Source organism: Vigna unguiculata, chromosome 3 (assembly GCF_037176805.1).
Source record: "Vigna unguiculata cultivar grain cowpea cultivar isolate G323 ecotype 2 chromosome 3, ASM3717680v1, whole genome shotgun sequence".
Lineage (NCBI taxonomy): Eukaryota > Viridiplantae > Streptophyta > Magnoliopsida > Fabales > Fabaceae > Vigna > Vigna unguiculata.
In genome coordinates, this window is record NC_140794.1 from 19,842,316 (window position 1) to 19,859,419 (window position 17,104).

The 17,104-nt window shown below is 34.0% G+C and overlaps 1 protein-coding gene and 1 long non-coding RNA gene across 2 annotated transcripts; one reads left to right on the top strand and one right to left on the bottom strand.

Annotated features, from left to right (window-relative positions):
• Positions 1–383: 383 nt before the first annotated feature.
• Positions 384–4,020, top strand: LOC114175905 (uncharacterized). The gene is made up of 3 exons (XR_003602942.2): positions 384–836; positions 997–1,095; positions 3,660–4,020. It is a non-coding gene; the product is annotated as an uncharacterized LOC114175905 (long non-coding RNA).
• Positions 4,021–5,068: 1,048 nt separating this feature from the next.
• LOC114178344 (mannosyl-oligosaccharide glucosidase GCS1-like) lies at positions 5,069–16,730 on the bottom strand. The gene is made up of 22 exons (XM_028064184.2): positions 16,259–16,730; positions 16,086–16,159; positions 15,452–15,703; positions 14,973–15,147; positions 14,705–14,791; positions 14,532–14,600; positions 14,259–14,352; positions 13,776–13,858; positions 13,194–13,301; positions 11,539–11,660; positions 11,256–11,363; positions 11,092–11,165; positions 10,289–10,414; positions 10,124–10,191; positions 7,294–7,443; positions 7,150–7,200; positions 6,355–6,411; positions 6,107–6,253; positions 5,902–5,993; positions 5,688–5,797; positions 5,541–5,604; positions 5,069–5,469 (listed from the first exon to the last, which is right to left on the bottom strand). The coding sequence occupies exons 1-22, from the start codon at positions 16,547–16,549 to the stop codon at positions 5,325–5,327; spliced, it is 2,547 nt and encodes an 848-aa protein (XP_027919985.2). The 5' UTR covers positions 16,550–16,730; the 3' UTR covers positions 5,069–5,324.
• Between the last annotated feature and the right edge of the window lie 374 nt (positions 16,731–17,104).

Here is a 17,104-nt window from a genome sequence, read left to right on the forward strand (position 1 = left end):
CAGGCTAAAGGCGGGACGGGCCAAAATTAGTCGGGCTGACCCGTTTTGCAACGCTTAATTGTTGATAACTTTCAACATCTTCAAGTTTAGACTCATCAATGATTCCTTCATGGCCAAAAATATCTTCAACAACTTCATCTATTACAACCAACTGAAATACAATCAAACAACTAGTCTAAAGTTAATTATTTAATGTAAAGTAATTTTAAAAATAATAACATATATAATAACATATAAAATATATAATAAAATATAAAGAGGATATCATTTTGTATTCATATTTCGTTATTCTAGTTTTATCCTTAATTATTATTTTAAAAATTAATTATTTTATAAATAGTTTATCTTTAGGGGTATAAATGCAGGTCTGGCCCGACGGCCCGCCTGCCAGCCCGCATTGCAAATGGTGGGACGGGTTAGAGGAGACAACCCACGACCCCGCCTCAACTAGCATCCCGACGGGTTGTAATTGCGGGTTAAGGCAGGTCAACCCGCAACACGATGGCAAAGGGAAAATTAAAAAAAAAAATGGTTCACGCGTGAGGCTGAGGCAGTCGCGTTTCTTTTTCTTTCTCATTTCTCAGTCACCCACAACACCCCACCAGACAGACACATTCTTCTTCTCTTTCTCGCGAGCTTCAAACACCATCACACCATACCACACTTCATCACCTTTTGTTCGTCAATCACCATTGCATTGTTATTCATGTTCTCTTATCTTCTATTTGTCGACATTGGACGTCGTTGGTGTTGTCTTCGTCAATGTCATTGATTAAGCTCTCTTCGTCAACACATTTAGTAGCTCCTCGACCATGGCTCACGTAGTAGAGAGAGAGGTTTGTTCCCTTTCTCCTCATTTATCCCCAATTTCTTGAATTTGGTTTGCGCTAGTTTAGTACTTGTTCGATTGGCCCTAAATTCTTACTTCATTTTTTATTCTTCGAGTATTAACGAAACATTGACCCTAATTTCTTCACTTTGTTTCCTAATTTGCAGTAGAAGGTATCAATTTGGTATTGGTTGCTGGAGTGTGTACTGATTCGTGTATTTCATGGAGGCTTTGTTCATTTTTTGCGTGTGACAATGAAAGTGCAGGTATGTTAATTAGAACTTTATATGATTAGTTTGATTGACTTGTATCCTTCATTTGTGTATCCTTGATATGTGTGTGGTGGCTATGTGTATCGTTGATTTGTTTGAATCAGTTGTGTTGGGCTTTATATGTTGTGTTGGAGGGTTCATATGAGTTGTTGGGAAGCCTTCCATATGTCTGTTCGATTGAAGTGTGAGTAGCATTTATATGTTATTTTGGATTGTCACTGGATGCTTATTCGTGAGCAGGAGATTATTGACATGCATACACACTACTAATGCCTTGCAATGTACTTTTTATGCCTTTTGTGTATGTTTTATTATGACTTTGATTGAGATGTAGAATTTGAATTTTTAGTTTTATTATTCTCTTCAATTGGTTTGTTTTTTGAATTGGTGTTGAAACTGTTTTACATTATTAGTTCATTGGTATAGGATTGATCATTATACCTATAATAGATGATTCAGTTAGTAAACCTGATAAGATGTCCATGACATTAACAAGGACAATAGTTTTAAAGTGAATGATGAGGTTGAAGATGTGGTTGATAAGGAAAGTGTTGAAGTTAATAAGAAAAAGGAAAAGTCCACAACATCTGACTGTTGGAAATTTTTCACTAAGACTGGCCTTGGTGAGGATGGAGAAGAGAGGGCACAATGTAATGGTTGTAATAAATAATATATAATTGGAAGTAAGAAGTATGGGACTTCACATTTAAAGCGTCATGTTGAAAAATGTAGCAAAATAAATTTTAAAGATGTGAGTCAAATGATGATGGATATGCAAGGAAAGTTGAAATCCAAAAAAATAGATCAAATGGTATCCCTGAGTTGTTGGCTAATCTAATTATTCGACATGGTTTATCGTTTAATTTTGTTGAATATGAAGAACTTAGAACCTGGATCACTTATTTGAACCCAGATGTTGTTTTGGTTTCTAGGAATACCATTAAGAGTGATGTTTTGAGAATTTTCATGAGATAAAAGAACTCATTGAAGGAAGAGTTGATGAGCATTCCATCTAGGATTTGTTTAACTTCTGATTTGTGGAATTCATGTACGACAGAGGGTTAATGTTTGACAGCTCATTATGTTGATTGTAATTGGAAGTTGTGTAGCAAAATTCTAAACTTTTTCCCATTTGCCTCCACCTCACACTGGCTTTGAGTTATCTAAGAAGTTGAACGAATTTCTTTGTGATTGGGGCCTTAAAAAAATATTTCCTATCACTTTGGAAAACACTTCTAGTAATGATGTTTTGGTTAAAACCTTAAAACAGAAGCTTGTTTTGCAAAATTTGTTGCTTTGTGATGGGGAGTTCTTCCATGTGCGTTGTTGTGCACACATTTTAAACTTAATTGTGCAAGAAGGGTTAAAGGTAATTGGAGATACTATAGATCAAATTAAGGAGAGTATCAAGTATGTTAGAGGATCTGAGAGTAGAATGATAAAATTTAAGCAATGCATTGAACAAGTAGGGGGTATTGATGCTTCAAGTGTTTTGTCTATAGATGTTCCCACAAGGTGGAACTCAACTTTTTTTATGCTTCAAAGTGCCCTTAAATACCAACGAGGGTTTGGAAGTGTACACCTACTTCATGAGAATTACATGTTCTCTCCATCTCTTGTGAAATAGAAAAGAGCAGAAAAATATGTACTTTCTTGATGCCATTTTATGACATCACAACTATGATTTCTACATCAAGATATCCTATATCTAACTTGTACTTTTTACAAGTTTGGAATATCCAAACTTTTTTAATGGAAAGCATAAATGTTGAAGATGAAGTTATAAGACATATGGCTGAAAGAATCATAGTGAAGTTTGATAAATATTGGGAAGAATATAGTGTGGTCCTTGCATTCGGTGCTATTTGTGACCCAAGAGTTAAGTTGGAAACATTGGGTTATTGTTATGAACAGATTGATCCCCTTACTTGGGAAACAAAGTTAGAAAACTTGAAGGACAAGTTGCACAACCTTTTCTCTCAATATTCTGCAAAGAGTTCAACTTCAAGTGATGTAAAGCGTAGTAATGTGTCATCATCTTCTTTTAATGTACGTTTTTTTAATGTTAGAAACATATTTCTAATTTAATTATTGTTTTGTGTATAAAATAAACTATTTCTTGCTTTTCATGTTAGACTCTTAAAAAACACAAACTTCAAGCTACTATCAAAATGGGAAGGAATCAACTAGATGTATATTTGGATGAGCCAACATTAGATCTTGACTTCACATAACATATGGATGTTCTTCAATGGTGGAGAATAACAATGAACATTTTTCATAATTGTCATTGATGGCAAGGGATTTACTAAGTATCCCAATTACTACAGTTGCTTCTGAATCTTCATTCAACATTGGATCAAGAGTTCTAAATAAGTATAGAAATTGATTATTGTCAGAATGTGTTGAAGCAATTATTTGTACTTCGAGTTATAATAAGCATGGTTTTTGTGATGGTAAGTTGTCTAAGTTAAATCCTATTTTCTGTTATGTATTTTTGAAACTCCATTTTTATATTCTAACTTTTTTGTTTGATATACATGTCATATTGTAAAAAGATGATGAAATTGCTCACACAGATGGAAGATTGGAGGGGACAACAACCATGGCTACTTCAAATATTCTTGACATGGAACAACATGATGAATGACTTGATTCTTGGTGGTTGTTAATTGGTTGAATTAATGTTGTAAATTTGAACCTTATTTCCTGCCTTTGGACTTCTACATGTGCTTTGATGTTTTAACTTTGAACATTATCTTTTATTTGGTCATGGAACTGTTGTTCTGAGAAATTGTTGGTTTGAACTGCTTTAGAAGTGGAATTGTTGTTATGAGACATTATTCGACTTTTAGAATTGTTGTAGAACTATTGTTTTGAGAAATTATTGGACTTTGAACCTTAGTTCTGCCATTGTAATCTTGATTGTTGCCCCACTGTGATTGCTTACAAAACAAGCAGCATTTATTCGGGTTCAAATGAAAACCTCATCCGCAAAATTGCATTATAAAATGTAATGATAGAACTGCATTACAGGAAGGCTTCTTGGACTTTTATGGCAATTTTAAATTATATATGCCAGGGCACCTTAATGTATTTTCATGTGTTTTTCACTATTAGTTATGTATCTTGATTCTTAAATTTTCCAGCCACTACCACTGTCAACCGCAACAATTTTCTTTTTAAAAAAAAAAACCTTACAGGTCAGCCCGCCAAATGACGAATCGGGTTGAAAATCTAAACCCACAAATCTGAAACGGACTGGCCCGACCCTACTCATTTTTATAGGCTAAAGTCGAGTCGAGCTAAAACGGATTGGGTGAGCCCGTTTTACCACCCATATTTATCTTTAACCATTATTCTAAAGACATCTTTTGTTTTTAACAGTTATTCTAAAAATTTCTTGTGTACATATTTTATTTTTCTAATTTTATATTTAACAACTATTTTAAAAATTAATTAAATATTTCTTATTAATTTTAACTCAAATTTTATAAAAATTAAAAAATACATACACGCACCTACGTTTTCCCTAATTTCAAGTGAATTATAAAAGACGTAACTTTCACATCTTTTTTAGAAACGAACTAAATCACTGATTTTTCATTACACATGCAAATAAGATTAATTTTGCATTAATTTGACCCTTTTCGTTAAAGAAAAACATCTTCAAAAAAAAAACGTAACTTCCACATATCCTTTTTAAAAAAGAACTACATAGCCTGATTTTCCATTACACATGTAAACAAGACTAATTTCACCTGAATTTTACCCTTTTCATTAAACATAACCATATTAGGACAAGGGACTCTCAAATTCAAATTTAATTTCGAAGTCTATTTTTAAAATAAAAAAAAAGGATTATGTTTTCATAAAAAACTATAACGACAACTCCTTGTATTTGAAAATATGGTTTTCCAACTAATTAATTATTACTTGTCTGTATGCATGATTTGCAAATTCCAACTCAACCAAACACCTGTTTTTCCAGTGATTTATTTGAGGATATAAAAGATTCAGTTTAAAACAGTTGACAAAAACAAAAACTGCAGAAGTATCTATCATATTCGCATTCCATTTAGGAAGCTTCAAAAATAAAATATTTTACAAAATCTGTCTCTTATATATATAATTAAACTACAATCACTTACTCCTAAACGAAAGATGAGAAGGAAGCAAGGAGTGTAAGTGGTCATATAGCCTCTCACCAAGCTGTGTCTATCCTAAATATTGCCATATGCTTCCGCCATGATTAATACTACCAGCGATGTCCACCCAGTAAATGGATGTGCCCCTTTTCCCTTACCCTTAATCTGATCGTACTGTTCCCACAAAAATCCACTGTGTTGATAATTGCGCACTATATTTCTGCAGTAAGGAGGACATACATTATTCAAAAAGTCAACTATAACTTTAAACCAAATAAAATCAAAGAATACCTTATTAAATTGCTTCTCAATTCTTCGTAGACAACTTTAGCTTTCTCCTGATATGGCCCATTCTCTACAACATTCCAACTAAAGTTTAGTTCTACAAGTTATTTGCAGTAGTTTTGTCTATGGCAACCAAATACATATTATTATTACCTTGGGAGTAATGATGGAGCGCCGAAAGGATTCTGTAATTCATGTTTATCCAAACTGGACCTCTCCAGTATGGAGGGTCGTGCTCAGTGTTGTGCTTCATGTACAAAGAACTGTGCAAAAAGAAATATTATTTTGGTCCACTATAATCAACATATACTGAATAATTTCACTCACTGTAACCCTTAAAAAATGCATTAGAGAATGGTAGTAAGACCTTGTTTTCGCAAGAGAACGCAGTCCATAATTGGTCCATAAGAGGCTGCGATTTGAAATGAGTTCAAGCTGCTTTTCCAAAATCCACGATTCCTGAATGAAAACAGTAATATAAAATATGCATGTGAAATCACTCAAACAAGGAATAAATTCTTACTTCTTAACATGAAAAATCAGGAAATTGAGAATTAATGCACATCACTTACAGGTGGAATGATCCTCCCCATGAATGGGAATAAACTAACATAACCAATGTGAGGAACCAATCTCAATACAGGTATCTCCGTAACATCCCGGACAAGTTGGCGAGTAGCATAGTTTCCTGCTTCCACTTCTTTCCATCTAAGTTGAACCTATCATGATTAAGTGTGTAAAGAAATTCTTATTCTCAGTCGTGAATAGGGAACTAGTGTATTGCTAATAATTCTCAACATAAGATAATTGTATACTCTACCTTCTCCGTATGATTTCCAAAATCAAAGTACGCACCATATGCATCATCAAAATGCATCTGTATGGAGGACATCAAGAACAAATTAGACAAACAGTGGCAACAAATTGAATTGACTCTCTATAGTCCCCAACAAACAATTATTAAAAATATTTTGCATTGTTTCTTCCAATTTAAAAAGAAATGAAAACTTAGTTTACTTTCTCCATGTTAAACTGCATAGTTACCCATCATAAAAACACAGAATCTTCTTTGAACCATTTAGTTTATTTTCTCTATGTTATACTGCATACGTTATCCATAATAAAAAAAACACAGAATCTTCTGTGGACCATAATACAATCATTATTAGAAGTTTCAATTGCCAAGAGCAAACTTTTGAAATGATTTGACAACTTCCAAAAATGATTCCATATACATGCAGTGTGTCGATAATCAGTGGTTATTATTACGTATACAAGTCCCCATTCCTCAGAATTCCATAATAATGAGCTAGGAGAAGGCCTGGATGAGAACTCTCCACACTGATTTTATAAGATTCTTTTCTACAAAAAAATCAGGCACAAAAAAAATAAAGGATGCCAGTGTGAAAGTCTTTCTAAATAAGGAAAAATCAAGTTTTCTTTTCCATAGTAATTTTCTTTCCACGTTTCAAATCCATCTTGTTCTATTACTGTATGTGCTGTATGCTCTACTCTTTATCTCACTCTTTTCTTCCTAGTTCAGTTAGGCATCACCAAGTATGGAGGCACCACCACCATGAAATATGAAGGGAAACAAGGATCAAAGATATAATACCTGGTTAAGTAACTCAAAATTTGATAGCAACTTAGCAGTATAACCATAATCCTGCATTATTTCATTCAATACGTCAATTAATATGGGATTAATCTGCTGCCAACAATTACTATAATACTGTGCCATTTATTTTTTAAATTATACCATGCCAGGTTTGCTTTCCATATCCAGTAACTCTTGAATGGAATGCATACAATCAGCTGCAAGTAACATCCAGCATCTAAGGTCCAAGTGGTACTCATCTTCACTTGGGTGTGAAGCTCGTGGATAATCATCCAATCCAGAGGACAGTGCCTGAAAATTCCGGCCATGGTGATTGTTAGAAGTAGGTATCATCGTTAAGGATAGGGATAAGCAAAGCTTTGTCTTAGTTGACCAACATAAATACTGATAACTGTATTAAGTGATTCTTTGATGCAATAGTTCAAAGAACAACTACAAATGAGAATTCTGGTTTCAGACTCATCCTATGCCCGTGGTTTATAACATGTAGTTTCTAAAAAACACAAATATAGCCATCCAATACTATTGTAAATAGCATAGTATTAGGACTAAAATATCCTCAATATCTTTATAATAATATCTCTATAATAATTAGGAAATAATATCTTTAGAATCTTCCTATTCATTTCAGCATTTTTTTTTCTCTATTTTAAAGGTTTTGATTATCACAAATAGAAATGATGAAAATGCAATTAGTGTGGTTATTATCAATAAAGTAATTATTTTTCTCACATAGCTCAAGTTGATATCAAAGCTCCCGATCTTGGAAGCCTTGTTTGTGCTACCACATTAAAGGTCATCAGTGTGGTTTGCCATCGTTGTTGGTTTTTCTCCCAAACAAGTTCCTTTTGTTACAAATCAAAGTGGATAAGGGCTGCATCTCTATTGTCTCTTTGTTTTGTGTTTTTTCCATTGTTTGGTATGAAAGCTTTTAAAGAGGAACTTAATCATTTGAGAACAATGAGTGAATCAATGAGTGTCTTTCAGATCATATACCCTACCCATGAAAGGTAAGAGTATATTCAATACTATTGGCCCTTTGTGTCCGGATGTTTGGATTTTGATTTAGGAGTAACTCATCACATGACTCCTTTTCCTACGTTCGCCAATTGTACATCAAAATGATGAAAGAACAAATCATTACAGTTGCAAATGGTGATAGTGTACCCATATGTGATCCAAGAATATAACTTTAGAATCATTTATTGAATTGAAGAATGTTTTATATGTCCCACAACTGACTAATAGTCATATCTCTATATAAAAGCTTACAAAAGGTTTGAATTGTTCAATAACTTCTTATCTTTTTATTGTGTTTCCTTGTCACAAGGAAGACAGTTTTAATGCTGAGAAGGGGAGAGTTGTATCTATTGGAATCCAAGGGCCAAAACAAAACAAATGTCATAAGCAACATCAGAAACATTGGTGAATTCCCATATATGCTTTCATCATAAAAGACTTAGGCATTCCCTCATTTCTTCACTATAGAGTTTGTTGAGTCTTTCAAATGTGATATTTCTTAATTGTCAAAGCATCACAAGCATCTTATCCCATCTCTAATAATAAGAATAAATTCTCATTTGACTTGATTCACTCTCATGTCTGGGGACATATTTTAAAAACTATTTATAGAGCAATATAGTTTGTATTTTTATTGACGATTATACTCATGTAATTTGGACATACATTATGAAAAATAAATCTAAGGTCATTCAAAGTTTTGGAAAATACATCAAATGAATTAGGTCTGATAATTGTACTAAATATGTGAAGGGAAGAATTGTCATTTTCGAGATTTCTATTCCCAATACCACTTAGGGAGAAGTTGTGTTAACAGCCACATACCTCATTAACAGGTTACTCACTCATATCTTGAATAACATTAGCCTTATTGAGTCTTTTTTGTCTTTTTCCTCCCTACACCCCTAGTGTCAAGCCTACCTTGTCGAGTATTTGGATGTTCTATTTTTTTCACTCTCATAATCTTAATCGTAGTAAATTAGATCCTCATATTCCTAATTGTAGTAAATTAGATCCTAGAATTCTTAATGTGTAGTTATTGGGTATCCTCCCAAGGGTACTAATTTATCTTAAGAGTTGAAGTGTCTATATCACCATAGATGTCACCTTTCATGAAACAAAATCCTTAGGTTTGGAAGATTTATAAAGGCAATGGTTTCCTTAGGATATAAGCAAAGTCAAGGAGATCATACACGTAACCTTACACTATTGTTGGTATATGTGGATGACATGATTATTGCAAAAGATAATGAAACAGAAAAACTGGCTTTAAATGAAAAATTGATGACCCAATTTGAAATGAAAGAACTTGGAAAACTTAGGTATTTACGTGGAATAGAGGTTTTTATTCAAAAAAAGGGGATTTTCATCTCCCAAAGAAAATATGTATTTGATCTTTGTAATGAAAGAGATAAGTTGGGATGTAAAACCTCAGGAGTTCCTATTAAATAGAATCACTGAATCATAAGTGAGGAGAGCTCTCCTATATCAAAAAAAAAAAAAAAAAAAAAAAAAAAAAAAAAAAAGAAAGAAAGAAACTCAATATCAGATACTGGTAACAAAACTCATTTATTTATCACATATGAGACCAGACATTGCTTATACAGTTAATGTGATGCATGATTGAAGAGAGAGACACGTGCATTCTTTATTATTTAGTATTTCAGAAAAATAGTGTCCTATTGCACTCTTTAAGATGGACCATCAATAGCCTAAACTGGTAAGAACTCTAGAGCAACCATGTTTCCACCTCCTATGCTTAAGTAGGATTTTGTCCTGTTGTAATACTATTTATCACATTTGTGGTTGTCTAAACATTATCCTCCTTTAAACCATGCTAGTAATTGTTTTGAGCAAGTAAATCCACTAAGCTACATATCTAGTTCTGAATGAAATTGAAGACAAGTGAGTGCTGAAATTTAAAACTCAAAATACTGAGGATGCATATTGCCTTGGGATTTATTTCACGCATTGTCCTATTGTCTCGTCCATGCCAATAGTAGCTGCTCATCTGTTTCCCTGTATTAAAAAGAGATGATAATAATAATGAAAAGGTAAAAAAGAATCTAACTATTTTGAGTGCCCAAGCAGACAGCATATGTATTTAGTCTTATACCTGATTGAGTTGTATTAAACCAATGGAACCATGCTTCCAATCGAACAAAGGCACGTTCCAGGAATAGAGAGATTTTACTTCCATCCATTGCAGTAAATTCGTTATTTTTCAAGCCGCTAATTATATCTACAAAAACATTTTTAACCTAGCTCAAAATCACCAGATGAACATTTCTCGTGCTTCTGATCAAAACTGAGATTTAATAGGTATAATATGTACTTTATATACATTGTCAAACTATCTCCATAAATTTATTACCTAGAAACATCTCAAGTATCATCAAACTCAGATCACTTATGCATAATGCAAAATTTAAATTAGGAATGTTAAACAAGAGTTACACATATATTGACACAGAAGGGCAAAAAATAACCAAGCAAGAAAGTCGTTAATATCATCCCTCAATGAAAGGGGAAAACTGTCACATGCAACTTGGACTCAACCTATGGCTTGCTTGAACTTAATAATGGCAACCAATCTCTAGCCTTTCTTTTGAAAAAAGATTTCTCATAACTAGAAGAGAATGATAATATAAGAAGGGCATATAGAAAAGGAACGTTAGCATATACCATTTAATGCTAAAAACAGAGTTGGAGGGTTTCCATTTGTTGGAAACCCTCAATGAACGTTTTCCCCTCAATGAAAGGGGAAAACTGTCACATGCAACTTGGACTCAAGCTATGGCTTGCTTGAACTTAATAATGGCAACCAATCTCTAGCCTTTCTTTTGAAAGAAGATTTCTCATAACTAGAAGAGAATGATATATAAGAAGGGCATATAGAAAAGGAACGTTAGCATATACCATTTAATGCTAAAAACAGAGTTGGAGGGTTTCCATTTGTTGGATGTTGAGGAACAAATTCCTCAGGGACCCGACTACAAGTACAGAAGAATGTATGTCAATGGTACTGCTCATAACTTGATATATACAGCAATTATTTGAATAAATGTTTAATACTACCACACCTCAGTGATTCAGCCCCCAGAATTTGCTCACGTGGAATCCATCCATCTACATTCATCAAATCTAACCAATGTCCAATGATATCCAACGAGATATGAATATCCCAACGCCTGGTTAATGCAAACAAGTGAAAATAAAGCATATTTTTAGATCACATGTAATTTATTGTTAAGTCTTGTGCAACCAAGAAAATACAGCATTATCATCACTTAATAAAAATTTCAAACAAGAAAAGAATAAACATGATGATGAAGGACATGAAGGATGTTAGTTAAAAAAACTAACCAGATTATAAGTTGATGAAAACCTTCATCCCACAAAAATCCTCTTGGAAAGAAAGATCGACTTGGTACAGCTGTGTAAAGCTCAGTAGGCCAATATGATATGTAATTGACATCTTCTCTAAGCTGCAAAGGAAAAAAACCCAATGCTTGTGCTTAAGAATTTTCCTTCACTTGTAAAATGCCTTTTAGATTTGGAGATTGTTCTTGCTTTCAGATTAGTAAAGATTCTGGCAGGGAATTTCATTGGGACTTGGTTATTATGGGGGGTGTGACTCCCACAACGAGTAGTGTGAGATGCTCAGTAGATGCTCGGTGGACTATTTGAGTGTTTGGTTCTTCCACCTTGATAGCTAGTTTTGAGGGCATGTTCCCTAAACATTTGGGTGTTTATGAATGGGAATCAAATCTGGTTGAGGATATCTCCTAAAGCCTACCTACATTGTGTTTCCACCAAAGAGGAAGTTGAATGAAGTGTCTCTGAGTAAAGTGTAATAGAGTGAAAACTGATAATACGTTGGCTTTTAGGGTCAATGCTATGATATGGACTTGGTTACTATGAAATGCCTAAGTGCAACATCAAGTAGTATGGGATGTTCAGTGGAGTACATACGTTTGCTTCTACCCCCTTAATAGCTAGTTTTTGAGGTTGGGTTCTCAAAGCACTTGGGTACTTATCAGGATCACCCATTAAATATTTTTTTCCTTCTACTTTTTATAAAGCAAACAACTTTCCTTCTTATCCCAGTCAACTACTTCTGCAGGAGCTTTCAGGTTGAAATTTCTTATTAGTTTAAGTCTTGTTCTAGTTCTAAATTCATTGACACCGACAAGGATTTAGACTTCAAAGTCCTACACTTGAAATAATATTTTAACTTCTTTATCCAATCTCCGATTGTTCAAACAGATATTTTTTATTACCTCTTGAAGTCTAAGATCCCATCTAAGCTAACCTCTTTCATTTGGACAAAATTAATAATAAAATTGGAGTAAATCCTTAAATTTAGGTTTCCCCATTTAGGTTTTTCTTTTCATAAAACCTGTAGAGGTTTTTTCCATTTTTTTACACTCCCTAAATTCATTCATAACATTTAATCTTTCATAGTACAGGTGAATTGTGAAGTTTGTAAGAAGAACTTGGAACATTCAATCCAATTTGAGCATTCTACGAGATTAGATAAGAAGGACAAGGCTGGCTACTGGGCATGGTACAATGTATGCTGTTAAGAAGTTTATGGTTAGAGACATAATTTCATGGATAATGTTTTTGTGCTGGCGTTACAATAAAATAGCTTTCACTCTTTTGAGAAATCTAACAGTGTTCAGATAATATCTGCTTCAAAGTAAATTCTTTGATGATAAGTAGCGTGATTTCCTAGTTAATTAGTTTGTCTAGGTTTTCAGTAAGCATTAATTCATTTATGGACGCAAATGAAGAATTTAATTTAGCCAGAATCCTTTTTGTTAGTTTGCAATCCTCTGTTCTTCTACTTCTTTTTTTCTTATCCCTAAAATGTCTTCTCAACCGACAGAAAATGAAACACATGAAACAAAACTTCCACATTTATGATAATAGTCACATGTCAACTTAACAATACTGATGGCGGGCATGCATTTCAGTTAGAACTTAAGGACTAATAAAAAATTAAAGTAACTCACATTAAGGATTCTTGAAAGAGCAATTTTTGACTGGCCATAGAAGTAGCCGATGCCACCTAATAAGTTTCCAATGGCGGCCTTAGCAACAGATATGGATTCAGAATCTACCTGGAAATCCACTTTAAGTATAAAGAATTAATTTCTATTGAGGATAAGTTTCCAAATAAATGTACTCAATCAAATGAAATTTTAGATATTCAGAACAAATCAAAAGACAAATATCGAAGAATAAGGTTCATTTGGCTAAATAAACTTAATCAAGGGCTTATTTAATAAGTACTAACAAGCACTAGTGAAGAGGAAATAGATTTAAACTGTTTTCATATATATTGAAAGGTTGCTTTCATAATATTCTGGAGAGAATATTAAAATAAGCTATAAATCACTTATCAAGACAAGTTATTTACACAAGCTTCCCAAAAAACTTACATACACAAGTGCTTATTTCAAAAGATAAGTCAAAATAAGTTGTTAAGTTCTTTAAATTGGCACTAAAATTTTGAAATTGAAAGAATTATATATATATATATATATATATATATATATATATATATATATATATAATGGAAAGACAACTAGTACCTTCTCGGCCAAATTGAAGATTTTCTCAAACTTTTGGTCAAACTCCTGTTCTTTATATTTCAGTTGATTGGAAAGTGAGGTACCTAATATTCAGCAGAATAACAAAGAAATTACACACGAGCACGTAGCATCCTAATGTCAATTAGAATAAAATATTCTATAAATTTAGTAAGAGTAGCCTAGTCCACTTTGAATTAAATTACAAAACATTTAAACAAGAAAAGTGCCTACAAGACAAACCAAAAGCTTTTTAAAGTAAAGTAGACATGTCTTCCAAATCTCAGCCATTACATTAACAGATACAATTAGCCACACTGCTCTATAAACAACCCCAACAATGTCCATCAACATGAGAAGCAGGTTTCCAAAGCAATGACCAACTCCTACATCAATGTAAAGAACTGGATTTTTCTCCTTTTTTCATGAATGCACACACAAATATACATGCCAGATTTTGCACACTGTAAAGAAGTGCAGTAAAACCTGTAAGCATACTGACACGCTCTTCTTGAGAACTTTCTATATCAGTTCCAGTGATTAGTACAATATCTGTTGCGAAAGGAAATCCACCAATAATCTGAAGCACAACACTAAAATCAGAACAAACAAAGTGTAACTACAGGAAAGAAGTTTTCAATAGTAGTCAGAGATATGTCAGTGTAGGTGGGTGGGTGGGTGAGACAGATAAAGAGAGTCTCATAAATCAAACTTTAAAAATGTTAATCAGGTAGTAGAAAGTGTACATGGTATATTTACCTGAAAAACTAACACATTTGGAGCATCATCTAATGAGTCAGATAGCTGCAGCCGAGCATGCTTATGTATCTACTAAAACATGTACATGAGCAAAGATGTCAAAGATGACCACATTCTTGCATTACATGAAAAGTAGATAATCAAATAAATTGAATTGAAATACGATAACCTACTTGTGATGCAAGATTTTCCTCAACAAGATCAGACAAATTGTGAAAGTGAGGTGTGCGAAATCCTGAATAATGCAGTTCCAAATCATCCTGAAAATTATAAAGCATTTGAAAACAAATAACAGGTTCAAATATTTTTAAATTGTTTGAAAGAAGGAAACACTCTTTAAGGATGCGTAAATAAATCACAAGCAGTGAACCACAAATATCCAATGGTAATACAAGTTACAAAATCTTGAAACTCAATCATCACACTAATTCCCATTATCACCATGGATTTTAAATGTAGCTTCCAATCTCCAATATCTCCCCGACTGCCAGTTGCAAGCAAAGAATCTTCATGAATGTTCAAGTTTTCTCTGCTTACATCTAGAGCATTACCAGCTTCATCAGCCAAATAGAAGAAGAGCTGAGCACCTTTGCCAAATTCTTCATTCCACTTAGACCTGAGATTGGACCAAAAGAACAAAAGCACTCAATAGATAACTAAATAAAGCAAAGCATGCAGAGACTAAAACAATGAAAAGAAAAACTTCAGCAGTAAAATTAAGAACCAAGTTACTGCTCATTAGGATATTGGGAAATGTGTTATAGTTAATTCAGGAAATATGTCAAACGAAAAATTACAAGTAACTCAAAATTAAGAAGGGTACCAGGTAGCGTTACAATGCAGTAAGAAAAACTACAAAAAAAAAATTGTTCTGCAGCAGTACACATGAAAAGTGATTTGAAGTTGATAACATCACTCACTTGTCAATTCCCACATTAATTTGAACTGCCCAATCCCCTCCATAACCACTGTCTTCTACTTTTGATTTTAAAAACCTTGTAGTCAAGGTCATGCCATGGTCAACAAGTACTTGATGTCCAAAATCACGTCCATTGTGCTTTGTCCAACCATAAGTACTCAGGTCATCCTCATGTCTGCAGACATGCCGCAAATGATATCTGCCATCCTTCACACCAATCCACATTAATCCAGCCATCAAAGATTTGGGAGTCCTGAATAGAAACACCACCACCAACCACACAAAAAAGTGAGAATGCTTGCTTTCTCAATCAAATGGTGCGGACACTGACATCCTGAACACAATCTAAGCCATAATTTGGCACAATATTTCTGGGTGATGGGCAATTTCCCTGCACAGATCATTCAAATTATACCCAACTCGAAATATATTCAGACTGCACACCTTTAACACTACAAGCCTTTACTACCAAAATAATCTATCTACTTTCATAACTCCATTTCTGCGCAAATAAAATAAAGCAAAGAGTCTGCATATACCCGGTATTTTTATCTTTCAATAATAAAAAACGCACCTCAAGAACATACTTTTTCCAAAATAACTACGCCTGAATTCACAGAAGTTAAAAATCATACCTGGCACGAATCCCAAAATACGTGTGAGGCCGATAAGTTCCCCAATACAAACTCTCCTTGTGCTCGCCTTGAAACTGTCACCAAACCACGTCATTCTACTATCTCCGTGTACACCAAAATCATCAAAATTCTAAGAATCGAAAAAAACAACAACGGAGAAGTAGAAAGTTGACCTGAGGTAGGTCCATTATCTTTGGCGCGGGAAATGGCGTAACGGCGCGAGGAAGCTTCGGTTCTGTTGCGGAATTCGTTAGGTGGCGGATCATAAAGAAGATGGTGAAGAATGCCACGAAGCATATGCCGAGCACCACTTTGAGATTGGCAGTATTGAATATCGGAATGGAGCTTCCGTATTTGCTTCTCTCTCTGTGCCGATTCAACAGAGGTCTCCTTTCTCGACGAGAATCGGCGTCAGAGAGGGACTTCGCTCTGCTCCGAACGGCGGTTCTTCCACTTCCGGTCATTTTCCGCGGATCAGAGATTCATGCTACTGCATGCCTAGGAATTTGGAGTTCAAATGGAGGGAGTAATAGCGTAGCAGATGTTTTGGTATGACTAGGTGATTTTGGCCAGTGTATGGTAACAGTGGTGTTCGGAAGGGAGAAGACCGGTGACTTCATTGTTAATGGACATGGCCGTGGAGTGTTGATTGGGCTCAAAGGGTTTCTTCCTACACCTCCGATCAGTTCTCTTACATCCCACACTATTTTTAAATTCCTATTTTGTCATCGGTTAAAATAAATTTACTCTTTTTCTCACTTAATTAATACACAATAATTGAGCCTCACCCCCAAATTTTATTTACGACATCCGGTTCCTTATTTGAATTTTCTTTTGTCTCCTACGAATATTAATATATGGTATTTACTCATTTATTTTTTTCTAAACTCTAGACTCTACTGGATATAGACATCCAGTTCTCAGTTTGTTTGTTTTTTTCTTTCTTACAGATGACATTAATACTTTCCTTTTTTTACAAATGTAAACATCCGGTGCACTAGTTGAAACATGCAACAAAC